The sequence below is a fragment of the Pseudopipra pipra genome, chromosome 8 (assembly GCF_036250125.1).
Source record: "Pseudopipra pipra isolate bDixPip1 chromosome 8, bDixPip1.hap1, whole genome shotgun sequence".
Taxonomy (NCBI): Eukaryota; Metazoa; Chordata; class Aves; order Passeriformes; family Pipridae; genus Pseudopipra; species Pseudopipra pipra.
In genome coordinates, this window is record NC_087556.1 from 3,425,907 (window position 1) to 3,441,459 (window position 15,553).

At 52.5% G+C, this 15,553-nt stretch overlaps 1 protein-coding gene across 2 annotated transcripts in view; it reads left to right on the forward strand.

The window, feature by feature from the left end:
* The first annotated feature begins 447 nt into the window (after positions 1-447).
* The window catches only part of UNC5B (unc-5 netrin receptor B), a 53,849-nt gene continuing 38,743 nt past the window's right edge, over positions 448-15,553 (forward strand). For both annotated transcript variants that reach the window (XM_064662203.1, XM_064662204.1), the window contains exon 1: positions 448-614. In XM_064662203.1, coding sequence (XP_064518273.1) covers positions 542-614 — 73 coding nt within the window. In that variant the 5' untranslated portion in view covers positions 448-541. The remainder of the gene's footprint in view (positions 615-15,553) is intronic.

Below are 15,553 nucleotides of genomic sequence, written 5' to 3' on the forward strand. Positions count from 1 at the left end.
TCCCTGCCCACGGCAGGGGGGTGGAACGAGATGGACTTTCAGGTCCCTTCCAACCCAAAGCATTCCATGATTCCATGATAAGCGTCCATTCCGCCACCCCACGGCACTCACATCGCAGCAGGACGCGCCGCTTCACTCGTGCAAAGTATTTTTGCAGGGGGAGGAGGACGCGGCGGGGGAGGGGGGGGACTCGGCGCCGAGCGCGTCGCGGGGCTCCCCCTTGTGCCCGCTCGGCCCCACTGCACAGCGGGACCCGCCGCTCCGTAGGTTAACGCGGGTTCCCCACCCCCGCCCCACAGCCGCTCTCCCGGCCTGGCTCCATCCCCGTATCCCGGGACGGGGCGGGCGGAGGTACCGGGGGAGGGAGGCTGAGCCCGGTCGCAGCTCATCGCAGGGATGGAGGGCCCCAGGCCCCGCCCCCAGGCCCCGCCCCCGGCCCCGCCCCCCGTGCCGGGCAGCCCGGCAGTGGCGAGGCGGGCGGGCAGCGCTCCGCTCCTGTCCCGATCCCATCCCATCCCATCCCGATCCCAGTCCCGCCGCCATGCCGCCGCCCGCCCTCCGCATCACCCTCCTCCTCCTCCCGCTGCTGCTCCGCCGGGCGCTGGCCGCCGCAGGTAAGGGGGGCACAAGTTTGGAGGGGCTGTGCGGGAGGCTGTAGGGTGGGCAGCGTCCCCCCCCAAAAAAGTTCACTGCCGGTTGTGGTGTTCAGCCTTGTGACGCTGAGTTCGCGTTTGTTTTGGTTTTCCTTTAAGATAAAGGTTGAGGGGTTGGCGGGAGGGGAGACTCTCCCTCCGCGCCGTTTGGGGGGGATGCTCGCGGGGGATGCGGGCTGGCAGCGCCCTCCGCGCTCGGGGGATGCTCCGGGCCGGGGCGGACGGTGCTCCGGGTGGGTGGGAGCTGGCAACGCTCTGCGCTCCGGGGGGGATGCTCCGTGGGGATACGGGCTGGCAGCGTTCTCCAGTCCGGGAGAGATGCTCCATGGGGAAACGGGCTGGCAGCGCTCTCCGCTCCGGGGGGGATGCTCTGGGGGGATGTGAGCTACCAGCGCCGCTCCCTGCCCGCCTCGCCGTGCCGCTTCCTTATATTTCTCTCTCTCTGTGTATATATATATATATTTATTTTTCTTAGCAAAAGCAAAACAAACCCAGCCCTGTTTTTGTAGTATCGCCAGCTGCGATTCCCCGGCGTGTCAAAGAAGTGATTATTCAGCCTGGATTTTTTTTTTTAATCTTTTTTTTTTTTTATATAAATCTGCTTTTTCATAAGCCGAGCCACTGATGGCCAGGCAGCCAAGTGGTCTTTTCCTATGGCTCTTCAAAGTTTCCTGTGCGCAACGCAATCTCGTGATTGAGATGCACTTAAATCCAGCCCTTCCGTCAGTAATCCCTGCCACAGACAAGAAACAGAGGCACCTCTCTCCTGCTGCCCTCTCTCGTTAGGACTCCTGTGATCAAATTCAGTCTTTCAGCTGTGTTTTTCCCCCCACACCCACTCCACAACTCCCGAACATCCTCAGGATCTCGGGGCTCTGTCCTTTGTCATCCTCCGGCGGTGGCAAAGCAAAGGTGCCGGGTGTTTATTCTCCAGGTGTAAAAAGACGTGCTCGAGTGTAGAGCTCAGAAGTGGAGCCCCATAAAGTTTGATGGCTTTTAGAGGTTGGAAGAGACCATAACCGTGATGGGCAGGGTAGTCATCCCCGTGGGAATTCGGGATCTCTCGCTCCCTGCAGCTTCTGGCGAGGGTTTGAGGACACGTTGCAAAGCACAGATCGGTCTTGTTAGGAGTTGAAAGCGTCTCCTGACAAGCTGATTTTCTAGGAAAATGAACCAAGCCTTCTTTTCTGAAGCGTAATTAAGGTGACGAGGAATTTTAGGGAGGGAGTTTAATTAGATTAATATTTTTTCCGCCTCCGCCACACAAAGATCCAGTGTGTTTGGGCGAATGGGAAACAGGAATGGCACTACTGACTTATTCAGTGGCCTGGACGTTCCTGCAGCGGCATCTTCCAGCCGGGAGAAACTCTCCCTCCTTGGGAAGGGAGAGGTTTGAGGGCTGGCAACTGGTGTCCTGCTTGGCTGGGAGCGGTGCCGTGGTGTAGGGATGGGCAGTGAGGGGCCCGGAGGCTCGACATGGCGTGGGATGCTGGGGATGGGTTTGGGAGGGCTGGATTAGCCAGGCTGCTGTGGGACAGGGTTTAGCTGTGACCAAGCAGTGGGGATGCCGAGGGGAGGGTGAGATGTCACTGGGTTGGTGGTGCAGGACCCCTGTGCTCTGTCCTCTTTATTTTTGTGTGCACCGAGTTCACGCAGGGGTTGAAATAAAACTGGGCAGGAGGGAGGGAGGGAATGAAGAAAAAAAAAAACAAGTTAAACCTGACCCACCCGGCTCAGTTTGAGCCTGGGGAGCTCTCTCAAGGCACGCTGGTAATCTGGCATATGTATGTCTGCGTATAATAAAGTTTTTAGCTGTAGAGCTATAATTAGTGTTTCTCCAGGAGTGTTGTGTAGAGGTGGCATGTGATGATGCAGAGGAGGCAGCCGAGACCCGGTGATCATCCGCTCCCTTCCCCATCCTTGCCTGGCTTTAAGGAGGGAGGGAGAGCCATCACCTAGAAAACAATTTTCTCTTTTGATAACAGAGAACGTACACATTGTTTGTGTTGGGTTTTGCAATGCAGGGGGAGAAGTGTTGTTTTGGGTGTGGGTTTGAAGCCCAGAAGCAGCTGGTCCACTCATCCATCCCCTGGACTGCTGCTGGGGGAATCCCAGTTCCCAGCACATCCCCCCATCCTGAGCCTGGGGCTTTACCTGCCAGGCTTCCTCCTGCTCCTCTGCATGTACCTCTGGATAGGAGAAAACTGTGTGAGGATTTGGAGCTTGCTTTGAGGTGAGGGTCTTTCCTCGAGGGCTGCACGGAGGCTGCAGAAGGGTGGCTGAAACCCCGAGGGTGATGCTGGAGGGGGGCACTTAGCTGACAAAGGGGTTTGCAGACAGTGTGGCACTGCCATCCTGGTGAAGGACTGTCCTTCCATCCTTCTGCTCTATCACCAGTGGGAAAACACCTGGGGAGGAAGGGATATCAGCATCACTGTGAGCTGTGGTGGCAGGAGGCTGCCTGCCTGCTGCTGCTGTTGGGAGCAGATGGCCAGGGCAGAGCTGCTCCAAGACCTGTTGCTCATCCAATCCTGCCCTTTGGAAGTGGAGGCTTAAGGACAGTAGTATGTGGAAGGATCTGCTCTGGTTTTTTTGTTTTGTCTCCTTCTCCTGTAGCTGGTTGGTTATGGAGCCTTCTCTCTCCTAGAAGTGGGTGCTCTCTGTGTATGATAGCAGCAGGGTGAAATACCAAAACAACAACAACAAAAAAAGGAGAGAAATGGGAAAACACTGATTTAAAGAGGGCAGAATCTCTTGGAAGTGGTAGTTTGGGGGGGGTAGAGGAGAAATCCAGCTTGCATTTTCTCTGTTTAGAAAGCACAAGCACACGGCTGCTGACCCTGTAAGGAGCTTGGAGAGTCCATCTGTGTCCTTTATCTCCCTGCTTTGTATATCCCATGGGTCCCTTTGATGCTGTGCATGCTGGTTCCCTTTCCATCCCTGTCCTAGCTGTACAGGAATAATATATATAAAAATATCTAAAAAACAGATCTGTATTTTGGGTCAGTTAAGCGAGCCAAGATGCTTCAAGGAGCTTGGTTTTCCTTCCATTTCTAGCAGTGGCAGCACTTTTAAATCCTCAGCCCCACAGCTCTCTCCCTCCCAGTGTGTTTGGGGCTGGAGGATCATCCTGCCAGCCTCGTAGGTTATCGGGAGAGTCCTGAGCTGGGCTTTGCTGGGCCAAGCCAGGCTGGCAGGCGGGTGCCAGGAAGGCAGCAGGAAGGCTGGGAGGTGAGGGTGGAAGGGGCTGTATGGAGTCTGTGAGGAGTTCATTACAGCAGATGTTGGTGCCATAAAGCCACAGGTTCCTGCTGTTTCCTATTCACTTATATCCTCCCGGCTTTAGCGATGCTAATGCGAGTGAAAACATTTGCTGGAGCAGGAGAGAGGGGGGGAAATAAATCATCAGCCCATCCCCTCTGCCCCCTCCTGCCATCCCACTCATCTCACCATGGGAAGGGGGGATTATCAGGGCTGTGGGGGATGCCTGAGCTGCTCACTGGCTGCCATCAGCCCCTCTGTGGCATTGCTCCTCCGTGGCATTTTAAGGCCCACTGGCTCCAAGTTTGGTTTTCCATAATATGCAAAGCTGTAATTTGCTGTAATCAGTTGTATTGTGCAAGACATCCCTGCCTGTGAGTCACAGCACGGTGGCACCAAGCTGACAGAGCCCTGGCCCATGGGGTGCTGGGGTCTGTGAGGGGACCTGTGTCTGGTGACATGGAGACTTGTTTCTCCTGGAGCTTCCATCCCTGGAAGTGTTCAGGGCCAGGTTGGATAGAGTCCTGGGCAGCCCAGTCTAGTGAGAGGTGTCCTTGCCTGTGGCAAGGGGGTTGGAACTAGATGAACTTTAGGGTTCCTTCCAACCCAAAGCATTTTGTGATTCCTGCTGTGCATCCTGGGCTGAAGGGACCTTGGCCAATCCTTCCCTGGGACTGCCAGAGCTCAGAACCTTAAGGAAAAAAAAACACCCAAGCAAACCAGAGCCTTCATGGTGTCCCAGGATTGGTGAACCAGTAGCTTTTGAGTGATGTGTCTCCTCACGTTAGGCTGGAGCATTGGAAAAAATCCTGTATGATCTGCACTAGGGCTGGGAATTGCAGAGCTTTGGCTTGGGAGAGGCAGAAAGCCCCATAGAGCTGCTCTGGCTTCACACCCACCCTCCCAGGGACCTCTCTTGGTGGGAGCCTGGAGGCCCCTCGCTGGATGGAGCACCCTCCCTAACACTCCCTAAATCCTCCCTGTCCCTGCAGCCCTGCAGGCTTGGCTGATGCTTGGATTTTTACTGTCGAGGCAGCTCTGGAGTGTGGGTTTCCTTTTAGCTTCACTCTGGGGCTCCCTGCACAGAGAGTGATGTTGTTCTTGAGGGTCCCAGCTGGATTTTGGGATAAATCAGTTTTGGTCCCATTGGGGAGCAAAGTGCTAAAACGGGGGAGGCTGGGGATTCAGAAGGCAAGCAAGCATCCCAAAGGCTGCACAGAGTATTATTTTTGAAGCCTCCTGGTTTTTCGGAGGCCTGACTCACGGCGCAGGAATGCGCTGGGCTGGCAGCCCCAGACCTGCTCCTCGGAGGGGAAGAGCTGCCGTCCCCTCCTCCTCCGGAGCCCGTTCCCGTCTCAAACCGCTGGGCTGGGCTGGTAGCAGCCACATGTTTGCTGAGCTTGGATTTTTAGGGGATTTTTTTTTTTTTATCCCTCTGCTATTTTTTTTTTTCCCTGGTTTTCTTTTTTCCATGTAGGGGCTCAAAACCCCATTTTTTTTTATTTCTGCTGGGGAGGCTCAGCACCTCTGGATCTCATCGGCTGCATGGAGGTGAGGGAAAGGCAGTCGGAGCCCTGAGATCTAATGCCAGCCAAGCTGGGAAAGGCTGGGCGAAGCCACGCTGGAAAACGAGGAAAGGGAAGGGAAGGGAAGCAGGAATTATTTAGCACGGGGCTTGCTCCAGCGTGTCCTGCACTCTGCCTTTAATCTCCTGCGAGTCCCTCCCTGCTGCAGCCCAGCGTGGCCCCGCTCGAGTCTCCTCTGCTCTCTGCTGCCTTGGGTGGCTTCTCCCACTTTTGGGGGGGCTGTTCCCAGTTTCAGTGGGCTTCCTGAGACCCACACAGACGTGTCATAGCTGGGTTAGGTTTGGAGTGAAACGCCTGAGGCGATGGGGCCCCAAACTGGGGGTGCAGGCACTGCTGCCTGGTGTAACTGGGGGGGGTGTTGAAGCTGTAAGCCTTGAACAGAACTCTTGATGGCCAGGGGTGCATCTTGGGGTGAGTCTGGTAGAGGGACTGTGATGACAAGTTTGGCTCCCTGTGTCCCTGCAGGTAGCCCAGTGTTTCTCTGTAGAGCCCACCACGGGGAAATTCAGGTGGGGAAAAAGCATGGAAGCAAAGCAATCCCCATGTCACTGCGATGCTCAGCAGCAGGCAGGCTGTCTTACAGCTTGAGGGGGGAAAAGCGTGTTTTTCTTTGGTGTGAACTCTCCTTCCCATCTTTCCCTGGGCTTTGCCAGGCTCCTTCCCTTCCTGCCTACCTGGAGCACACATGGAGGCCTCTGTGTCTTCTCTCCTCCTGCTTCAGCCCCTCTTCACTGGGGATTGATGGCCAAGCTCTCGCTCATTTAGGTGCTGGGAAATATTCCCTTTCCAGCTAATTCCTTGCTGACATGGCTCTTTGCTGGGGGAGGAGGAATTACCAGGTCCCAAGCCCTGGGCATGGCTGTGGAGCCACGTGGGGTATAAGCATGGGGATGGCAGTGGCACAGGAGTCCCAAAATTGGACTGTGGCCATGACATAAAGTTTCCTCCTGGAGCTGAATTTATCCAGGTGAAATATGTATCAGGAGCTGCATCCCATTACCTGCCACACAGGGCTTGGTCTGGATGGATGGGGTTGACATAGCCCCCCCAGATTTAAAAATCAAATGGTTTTGAGCTATTTTTCCCCTTTGGCTTTGCTTGTTGTGTCAGTTTAAGGCAGTGCTGGTGTGTTGTGTTGTTTGTTGTCTTTTCTCATACCCTGGGAGATGAAGGACACGAGTTGAGACACTGATATTATTACTTAAGAGTAATAATATACCTGGTTGTACAAGGAGAAAACTGAGCAGAGCTTTTCTCTCCTGGCATTTTGGGCCTGTACTGTCCCTTTCCTTGGGGGAGTGAGTCCCTTCAGGTGAGGAACAAGACCTGTACAGATTTGTGGGAGTCTCCCTTTGCACCACAATCTGTCTGCAGCAGTCCATAATATCTGTACATACATACCTAGAGCATGGCTGCCCTCGCTTCTCTCCCCAGTTTATTCCCATATCTTATGGGAATAAAGGAGAAGGAGGAAAAGCACCACAAGCCATCCCTTCCCAGCTGGAATACCCAGGGCTGTGAGCACAGGCTGCCACCCTAATCGGTACAACCCTCTCATGGAGCCAGACACAAAAGTCAGATCCCAGCATCTCTCATGCTTCCGGGGGGTCCCGCCAGGGTGGTTTCCATAAAGACCCCATGAATAACCTTTGCTGCCCCCCAGCTCCCCTCCTTCACAAGCTTACGCCGAGCGCCAAAGCTGAGGGATTGTTTCCCTTTGAAAGAGCGTGGAAAATCCCATTTTGAGACGTTTAATGCGTATTAGATCCATCTGCCTTCCTCTGGAGCGGGGCCACCGCGGGAGGAGAGGTGAGGACATCCCAGTGCAGATGGGTGGGCTTTGGGGCCCTGCAGGAGTATCCCCAGCTGGAGAATCCATGCAGGTGGATAGCATGGGATGCTGGAAAGAGGTGTGGGGAGTGAAAAAACCCTGCAAAGCTTCCATAGAGGTGGAGAAATGCTCTTGATATTGATGTCGCTGCAGGCACAGGGGTTTTTTGGGTGCTTTGGCTTGTCCTAGGGATGAGTTTCAGCACACCTTGATCTATTGGACCAAATGGCTGTCCAGGTGCAGGTAAAACGTGTGTGAGAAGGTTTGAGTGCAGGATGGAGCACGGGGAATGCTCCTATAAGGCACAAGGATGCTCCTCCCCACTGGGCATCCCTCCCTGTTGGAGTCGTGTGGGGACGGACGTGGTGGCTGTTAAAGGGTGGGAGATGAGGGCACAGCTGAGATGAGAGCAAGGTTTTCTTCACCCAGACTTTGTACTGCTGTTGCTTTGTGAGCCTTCCCTTTGTGGACCAACTCATCCCTGGGAGCTGCCACTGGCGTGGAAGTGACCCCTGATTGCTCCCTTCTCGCGACGCTCCCTCCTCTTCAACAGCATTGAAATGCCTCTGCAGGTCCTCTTCCAGGATTTAAACAAGGAGCAGCACCTTTGGGTGGGCTCCTGGATGCACCTACACCTCCTGGGGCAGTGACAGGGAGGGATGAGACGTGTCAGACCATACCCAGGCTTCCCGGACGGGTGGCTTGCGGAGGCGGGAGGCTATTAAAGGGTTGTGCTGCATTGTATAGCGTGGGAGTTTTCCTTAGGCAGGAGGTTGGAGAGCCCAGAAACTCCTCGGGACAGATTTAAATGGGAGAAGGGACACGCCTGGGATGCAATATTGCCGTCAGCAAGTGTCCTCAGTGCTTTCTAAGCTGTGAGATTTGGGACACACATGGGCACATCCACCCAGCAGTGGTTGAAGGCACCAGGGTGGTCCTCAGTGGAAGACCTTGCTTCACTGACCGTCCAGTTTTCCAGTGGACTCACATGATATCTGGGAAATTGGAATACTTCCTTCAGGTGATGGTGACTGCTATTTGGAGGACTGAGAGCAACTGGAATGGAGGACAATCCCATGGTTGGCAAGATGGTGTTTTGTCAGAGGTTGGACTCGATGACCCTGGAGGTCTTTTCCAACCTTAATGATTCTGTGATTGTGTAACAGGGTTTTATGGAATAAAGTTCATTCCTCTGGGTTGATGCCTCCCTGCCATCACTGTGGGGTGTGGCCTCCCCTCTCATGGTCTGTGAGCAGGGGCTGATCTCCCCCTGTGGAGACCTCACCGTCCTATGCCATCACCTAGCTGCGTTATTGGCTCCATCTGTTTAGGTTGGCTTGAAGAACAGAAGGAGGGTGTTTTCCAGCAGCCAGAAAGTGGTTGCTATTTAAAACAACTGAAAAAAAAAATAAAATAATGTGGTCTGCTGCTTCCTTTTCATCTGTGGAGCCGAGCAAGCATCCCCACCCTCACCTGAAGGGGCATCTCTGAAGGCTTTGCAGGGCCTTGCAAGTGAAGGTAGTAATTAGTGCTGGTCATGAGGGTGGATCTGCAGTGTGGCCAGGCTGTCTGCTGTGGGCTGGCCTGAGGCCATCACTGCCCAGGTGTGGGATCCAGCAGCCTCCCTCCACCCCTGTTTATCCCAAACAGGCTGGGGGTGCAACCTTTGCCTCCCCACTGCCGCAGCTCTTTTTGCAGTTGCTGGATGTTGCTATGGTGTTCCTGCACTGGAATATTATTTTTGAAGGTTTTTCTTTCCCACTTTGACAGATGTGAAATGTAGAGACAGGCTTAAAATGAAAGCATGGCTCCTCGAGTCAAATTACGCAGCAATTAAAAGTAATCGGCGGTCTGGGTCGTTGTGCCGGAGACGGGGTTCATTGAAGGGTTTTCTCTTCCAGCTTATCTTGGAGAAGCTTAAATGTCTGTCTCTTCTGCTGTCTGGGACCTGACTGGGGAACATTTCCGTACAGCGGGCCAAGTATTGCTGGAAGTCTGAATTAGGCTGGAATTAAGCTGTTCCCAGTGCTCCCAGCTCCTCGCTGGGACGTCGCTACACAGCTCTGTAGGGTCTCCTCTGAGTTGCATCGGTCTGTGTTTAGGGGACAAGGATTTGGTGACATGGTATCACTGCTGGGTGCACGCCCAACTCTGTCACCATTGTCAGGGCCACTTTGGACTGGAAAGAAGAGGAGGTGGCATTTTGGGCTCTCCTTCCACGTCCATCTGCGCGTGTCCACCAGGTCTGCGGTTCCGCTCGTCCTCCCCTGGTCTTCAGGAAGAGATGCTGACTCAGTTGTGGAAGCAGGTTTTCCTGCAGGATGTCTGATTCCCCTTGCACATAATTTTGGCTGCTTTTCTGCAGTCAGAGCCTTGCAAATGCCTCTTTCTGTGCTCCAGCGTCGGCACTAAAGGGATTTGTTTCGGGAGAGGGGATTTGGCTGTGGAGCTGAGCAGCACAGAGCTGCTCGGGTGACCGGGATCCTGAGTGTGAGGAAGTGGGGTGTGGGCTGCCAAGGGCTATAAAACTGACTTTCTTCCCCTTTTCAGTCCCTCTTTTTGTTTTTTTTTTCCATGTGTGTCTGTGCTAAATCATTTGCTACTGGTGAATGACTAGTTTTAGATTTCAGGACTTAGAGCCTACTGGTTAATCCCTATCCTGGGTTGTGGGTCCTTCAGCTACCCTGACATATATATATGTATATATAATATATATATAAAATATACATGTGTATATATAAAAAACAGGGCATTGAGGCACATACTTCAGACTCTAAAATTTATACACCAAGATAAAAACTTTGGCTGTGCCCAAAGCTGGAAAAGCTAGATCCAAAAGCTGGGAAGAGGGTTGGGTTCTGTTTGGGCTGAACAATGACTAACCAGAGCTGAGTTTTTAAAACAAATGCTTGGGATAAACTGGTTATGCAAACTGGGGCGAATTGGGCAGGTTCCTTTGTAGTTTATAGCAAAACCCTGGGAGTCTGGGGCGTGTTGGGGCTGGTCCTGCCGGGGATGGAAAAACCCACACGCCGGCTTTGCAGATGGGGTCGCAGCCTATGATGAAGGATCCTGAGGGATAAGCATTAGGGGAAGCCACAGGTTACTGCAGGGCCTCATCTGTCCAGCTAAAACCTTGAGTAACGCTGATCCTAAACACAGAACAGGTCAAAAATAGAGATTTTTTTTTTTTTTTTAAAGTGTGGTTTTTAATACCTGCTGAGGGGAATTCATGCTGTGCTCAGCTCCAAGAAGCTGTCAGGCTTGCTGGTCCTGTGCTGCTGAAAATATACAAATTCAGAGGATTTGGGTGGGGTTTTTTTTTGCCCCGGGGTTGGTGGCCGGGAGGGTGATGTGGGGCACACAGGCACTCCAGCAATGCTCGGTATGCCTTGGGAAGGCAGTCGGGCTCACAGACCACAAGGCTTCTGGTTTCCATCACAGCCGGCGCTGTTTTGGCCAGGGGCATCCGTCCATCCATCTGTCCGTCCATCCATCCATCCATTCCACACCCTCCCAGGCTCCGCAAGGCCTCCTCTCCACTGCAGTGCTTTGGGAGCACTGGGAGAAAGAAGCAGGTCTGAGCGCCCCTGTGAATTTTTAACCTCACCCAGCGGCGCGGGCTGGGGGAAGGTGAGGCCTCGCTTTTCACGAAGGCAAACTAATGCTCCATAAAAATCCCTCTTACTGCTTCCCGCTGGATTGGTCTGGGCTGAACAAAAACGAGCTTAGGCTGCCGTAGTCATTTTGAGGGGGGAAAAGCCTGGCTGCTGGATGAAGCAGAAAATGAGATGAAAACTGCCTAACAGGAAGATAAAAGATGATTTTTGCACACAGGGAGGGGAAAAGAGGAGGAGAAGTTGCTGCTTAACCCTGAACATTCCTCTGACCACTGGCACTGCTGCACCCGCTTGCCATCCCTGCATCCCAAAGGCATGCTGTTGTTCCTGTCTTTTGCAGAGGGATGAGGTTGGATGAGGTCCCTGGCTGGCTGGGGAAGGAAGAGCTTCCCTTGTAGAGTGGCTCCTTGTGCATGCACTTGCTGCCCCCCTCCCTTTCCATCTCTGCATCCCAGTGACATGCTAGCTCTGTTTCCATCAGTATTTATGGACTGGCTATAAGGGGACGCAGCGGATCCAGCCGGGATGTTAATGACCCCTGCATGGAACAGCAAAGCCCACTTAGCGGTCTCGGCCGAGGGGTTTTACTGCAGCCTCTCCCGCTCCACCTGTGCCCGTCTCCTTCCCTCGGAGAGGGATGGGAAGCGCTGTCGGCACCATTCCTCGCTTAAAGAGAAAAGGGCCTTGGTTTGTGTGCCACGGGGAGGCGAGGGAAGGAGAGCGTGTGTGAGTCTGTGGAAGGTTTAGGGGGGAGAATACAAACCATATGTTTCTGCAAGGGTCGAGTTGCAGAGCTAAAACCAGCAGGGAAGCCAAGGAAGCCAGAATCCTGCAGTTTGGCTGCTCTTTACATCCCGGTAGGTGTGGAGGGGTTGTCCAAAGTGGCCTAGCAAAGGATGATTTAGCAAAGTAAACCCACACTAAGAGATGATTTGGGTCCCTGTCCAGTGTATTTAGCGCTGGGGTCCAGGGCTGTTTTCAAGCCTTGGGGTTCCTATAAATAAACAACAAGGATGCTGGGAAGAAGCTCCTCTGGGTTGTCCTGAGTTCGTGGTGTTTGCAAGCCTGACAGGAAGAAATTTTTGCTGGGAAGGGAGTGCCTGCAGCCTGCTGGAAAAGCAAGGGTGATGTGCCCTGCAGCGTGGCTGTCCTTGCAGTCTCCTTCCAGCTATAGAGAGGCAAGTCAGAGGAAAAGGTCTGTTTTCCCTTCTCAGAGTGGAAAATGTTCTGTGCAGGCAGCCTGGAGAGTTGTGCAGACATTGGACCTGAGCGATGTGAGCTGGATGAAAGTGCTTTTAAAAAGAAATCCGAAGGCAGGAAGGAGCGCCGAGGTCTCCCAGCAAACTTTTTTAGCTGGGAGACATCTTTTGTTTCCAAAACTAAAGGCACGGAGACAGTATGTGCTTCCCCAACCGGCTCCACAGAGCTGTTTGCAACCTGTCAGCTTGGTAACCATCTGCTCTCAGCCCATGGGGACCGAGCTCTATGTGGGACACGGGAGGGGGGAGGCACTGCCGTGACCCCTGGGAGCGGCCGTGGGCTCCAGCCCCTCGTCCAAAGGGACCGCAGGGCACAGCATCACCTTGTCCCCCACACCAAGAGGAGCTCCTGTGCCAAAGATACAAAAAATCCCCACGGATTTATCTTTTGGCTGGATGGCTTCTGTGGTTTTTTTCAGTTGTTGTTTGTTTGTTTGGGGGGGGGGAGGGGATTTCTTTTTTTAGCTTGATTTCCTATAAAAATCCAGACTTTTTTTTTTCCCTTTCCTGTCGTGCTGTTTGTGTGTCTGCATCCCTCCCCCTCTGACTCAGAAAGAGATGTCTCATAATTAAGCGCCCGCCTGATTAGGAAATTAGCAATGAAGTTTTTATCTAGGCGAGCTAGTCGGCCAGTGAGAGGGATCTATTAATATCCCACTAAAAAAAAAAAAAAAACCAACCCAAAACATCAACAGCATAACACTTTCCACCTACTATTGGGGAACACAAACGCCACGTGGGTGGGAGCATTTGGAGCAGATCTATAGGAAAACAGGTTTTGCTCGGCTGCTCGAGGGACCACAGCGTACAAGCTGGGATATGGGGTACCTGGAAACACATGAAGGACTGAGGAAAAAGTTGGAAAAACCTTAGGCAAGGTGAGGGAAGAGCTGAAGGCTGCTGTCAGGGCATGGCAAAAGGCATTTGTTGGCGGGTGACCTTTATTTGAAGGAAATGATCCTTTGCTAATGATGTTTGAGATGGCAGGGGAAGCGGGAGAAGAGCATCACATGCCCTGGTCAGCGGGGGGGTTGTGGAAGGAAGGGTGGGCTTCCTTGCAGGCTAGACACGGGCTTTGGATGGAATCCCTTGGCATGGTGGATATGGTGTAGTTACTTGGGACTCATTTTGCCACCATGTGTGTAGAAAAAAGGGAGTTAAAAGGGCATTTATGTCAATCACGGGGCCTAAAGTTTGGAGGAGTTTGGGTTATCTCTGGGTCAAGAGAATGGTGCAGCTTTGGCTTTTTGTGTTTTTGGGGAGCAGGAGTCCCTGACCTCTCTGAAAAGGGAGCATCAAGGGGAAAGATGGGGGAGAAAAAAAGGATCTTCCATTGATATGATTCCAGCTGCCACTGCAGGTCCTGAAGGTCTCCCCAGGGTTTGATCTGGCTGGTATTTGTCCCTAGGGAAGTGCCATAATAAACCTGGCCCTTGCTTCACTGGCTCATCCCAACCAAGCTGCCCAGGAGATGCTTTCATCCAAGAGAAGCTGAGTCTGGGGAAGGGCTCGGGTCAGTTGGGTGGGGAAATGAGTCCCTGTCCTATTGCAGAGTTCCCTGGGATTTAAACCACATTATTTGCAGACATAGGCTCTTAATGCAGTGCAGGAGAAGTCTTGGAAAACCATAACAAGGTTCTCAAGAAGCTGGTGAAAACAAGAAACTGGAGCTAGGAAAGGAAAAGTGTGTTTTTATTCCAGAACCAGGATGTTTATTCCAGATAATGCAGAGAGATGGCATCCCTTTTAATTTAAAAAAAAAAAAAAAAAAAAAAGGAAAAAACAACCTCTATTTTGAGGCTGCTGAGAAAGTGACTGCCCCTTGTGATGTTTCACAGCTGAGATCATTTCTGGCTGAGTGAATCCGCTCTGGAGGTTTTAGGCTCGATCTGTATGGGTGAGCTCAGAATCTGAATTTTTATGAGGCAGTGGCGGGGTAAATCTCAATAATTTTGGGACAAAAAATAAAATAAAGCTGTGAAGATGCATCAGTGAAGAAAAGACTGTCATGTTTTGGGGTGAATCGTGATCTGGAGCTGCTCTGCTGTGAGGGAAACAAGAAGCGAGCGTTTGCTGAGAGAACATGAGCAAAAGCTGGAAGGAATTACTCTTCTTTTCAGAAATAGGTAATAGATATCATTTTTGGAGTAATTAAATTTCACGAGTGCTAATTCAGGATGAAATTTAGTCTGTTCACTGTACTGCAGACTTTGGGAGAAGATATGAAGTCCGAGGCAATGCAGGCTGCCTGTGGGGGAGTGAACTGAGGCTCGGAGCAGGGTTTTAATTTCGGCGCTGTATCAGTGTAATAGTGTTGTTTATAAGCTTCTCTTGCCACATGAAAGCAACATTGCATTATCCTGGTTGGCCCTAAAAGCAGGGAAGCAGCCAGAAGAGGGCTGATTACAGAGCAGCAGCTCTTTCTTCCCATCACTACAAAAGAATAGACAATAGAAACCAGGATCCCGTTTTAGCTCCAGTAATGCAATGCCCTCCTTCTGGTGGTCATGTCACATGCTGCCTGAGTAATTCCCATCCTTGTTTTGCCTGGAAAACCAGCCTCTGAGGGAGGGAGGAGGGAAAGAGGGAGGGAGGAGGGAAAGAGGGAGGGAGGAGGGAAAGAGGGAGGGAGGAAGCAATGGCTTTGACTGGGTGATGCCAGGATCGGGCACCCCTGTCTGCAGCACAGAGCTGCAGGTTTGGGGGAGGTGGTGACATCCAAAATCTGTAGGGATGGCAGTGCTGTGGAGCTGATGGGCTGTTGTTTGAGGGGTCACTATCCCTAGGAATGGGGAGCAGTTAGGCTGGAGCCTGGGGTTTGCTTGGAAGTCTGAGCCTGAGGCACTGGAAGAGGAACTTGCAAAAGCAGCTGTGTGGTTGCTACTTGCTCATGCCATGAGCTTCCCATCCATGCATGGGGGGTGCTAAGGCATGGAAAATGTGGATTTTTGGTTTTTTTTTTCTTTCAAGAATAGTTAACTTGACCTTTCCAAGGTGGCTTGGAAACAGGACAGTTTGTTTCCAACTTGTTTTGTGTTTCTTGGCTTCCCCAGCTTGGGTGATCGTTATGGGATTCAGGAGGTGATTGGAGAGCAGGTGATTGCTAAGGAGAAGGGGGACCCCTCTGAGACAGTGTTTCCAACTCCATCACTGCACCAGGTGTGGAGAAAATTCCAGTGGAGTTACTTCTTAAAAAGTAGCTGCAAGTCACAGCTGGCTTACTTTGTGCTTTGGCATTCCCAAAGAAGCCAGATGGGAAACCAGTGCAGAGAGAAACCTGCAGCAGAAACCTCACAGTTCTTTGTGCCCTGGACAAAGGGTTGGTTTGGAGTTACAGGGAAGA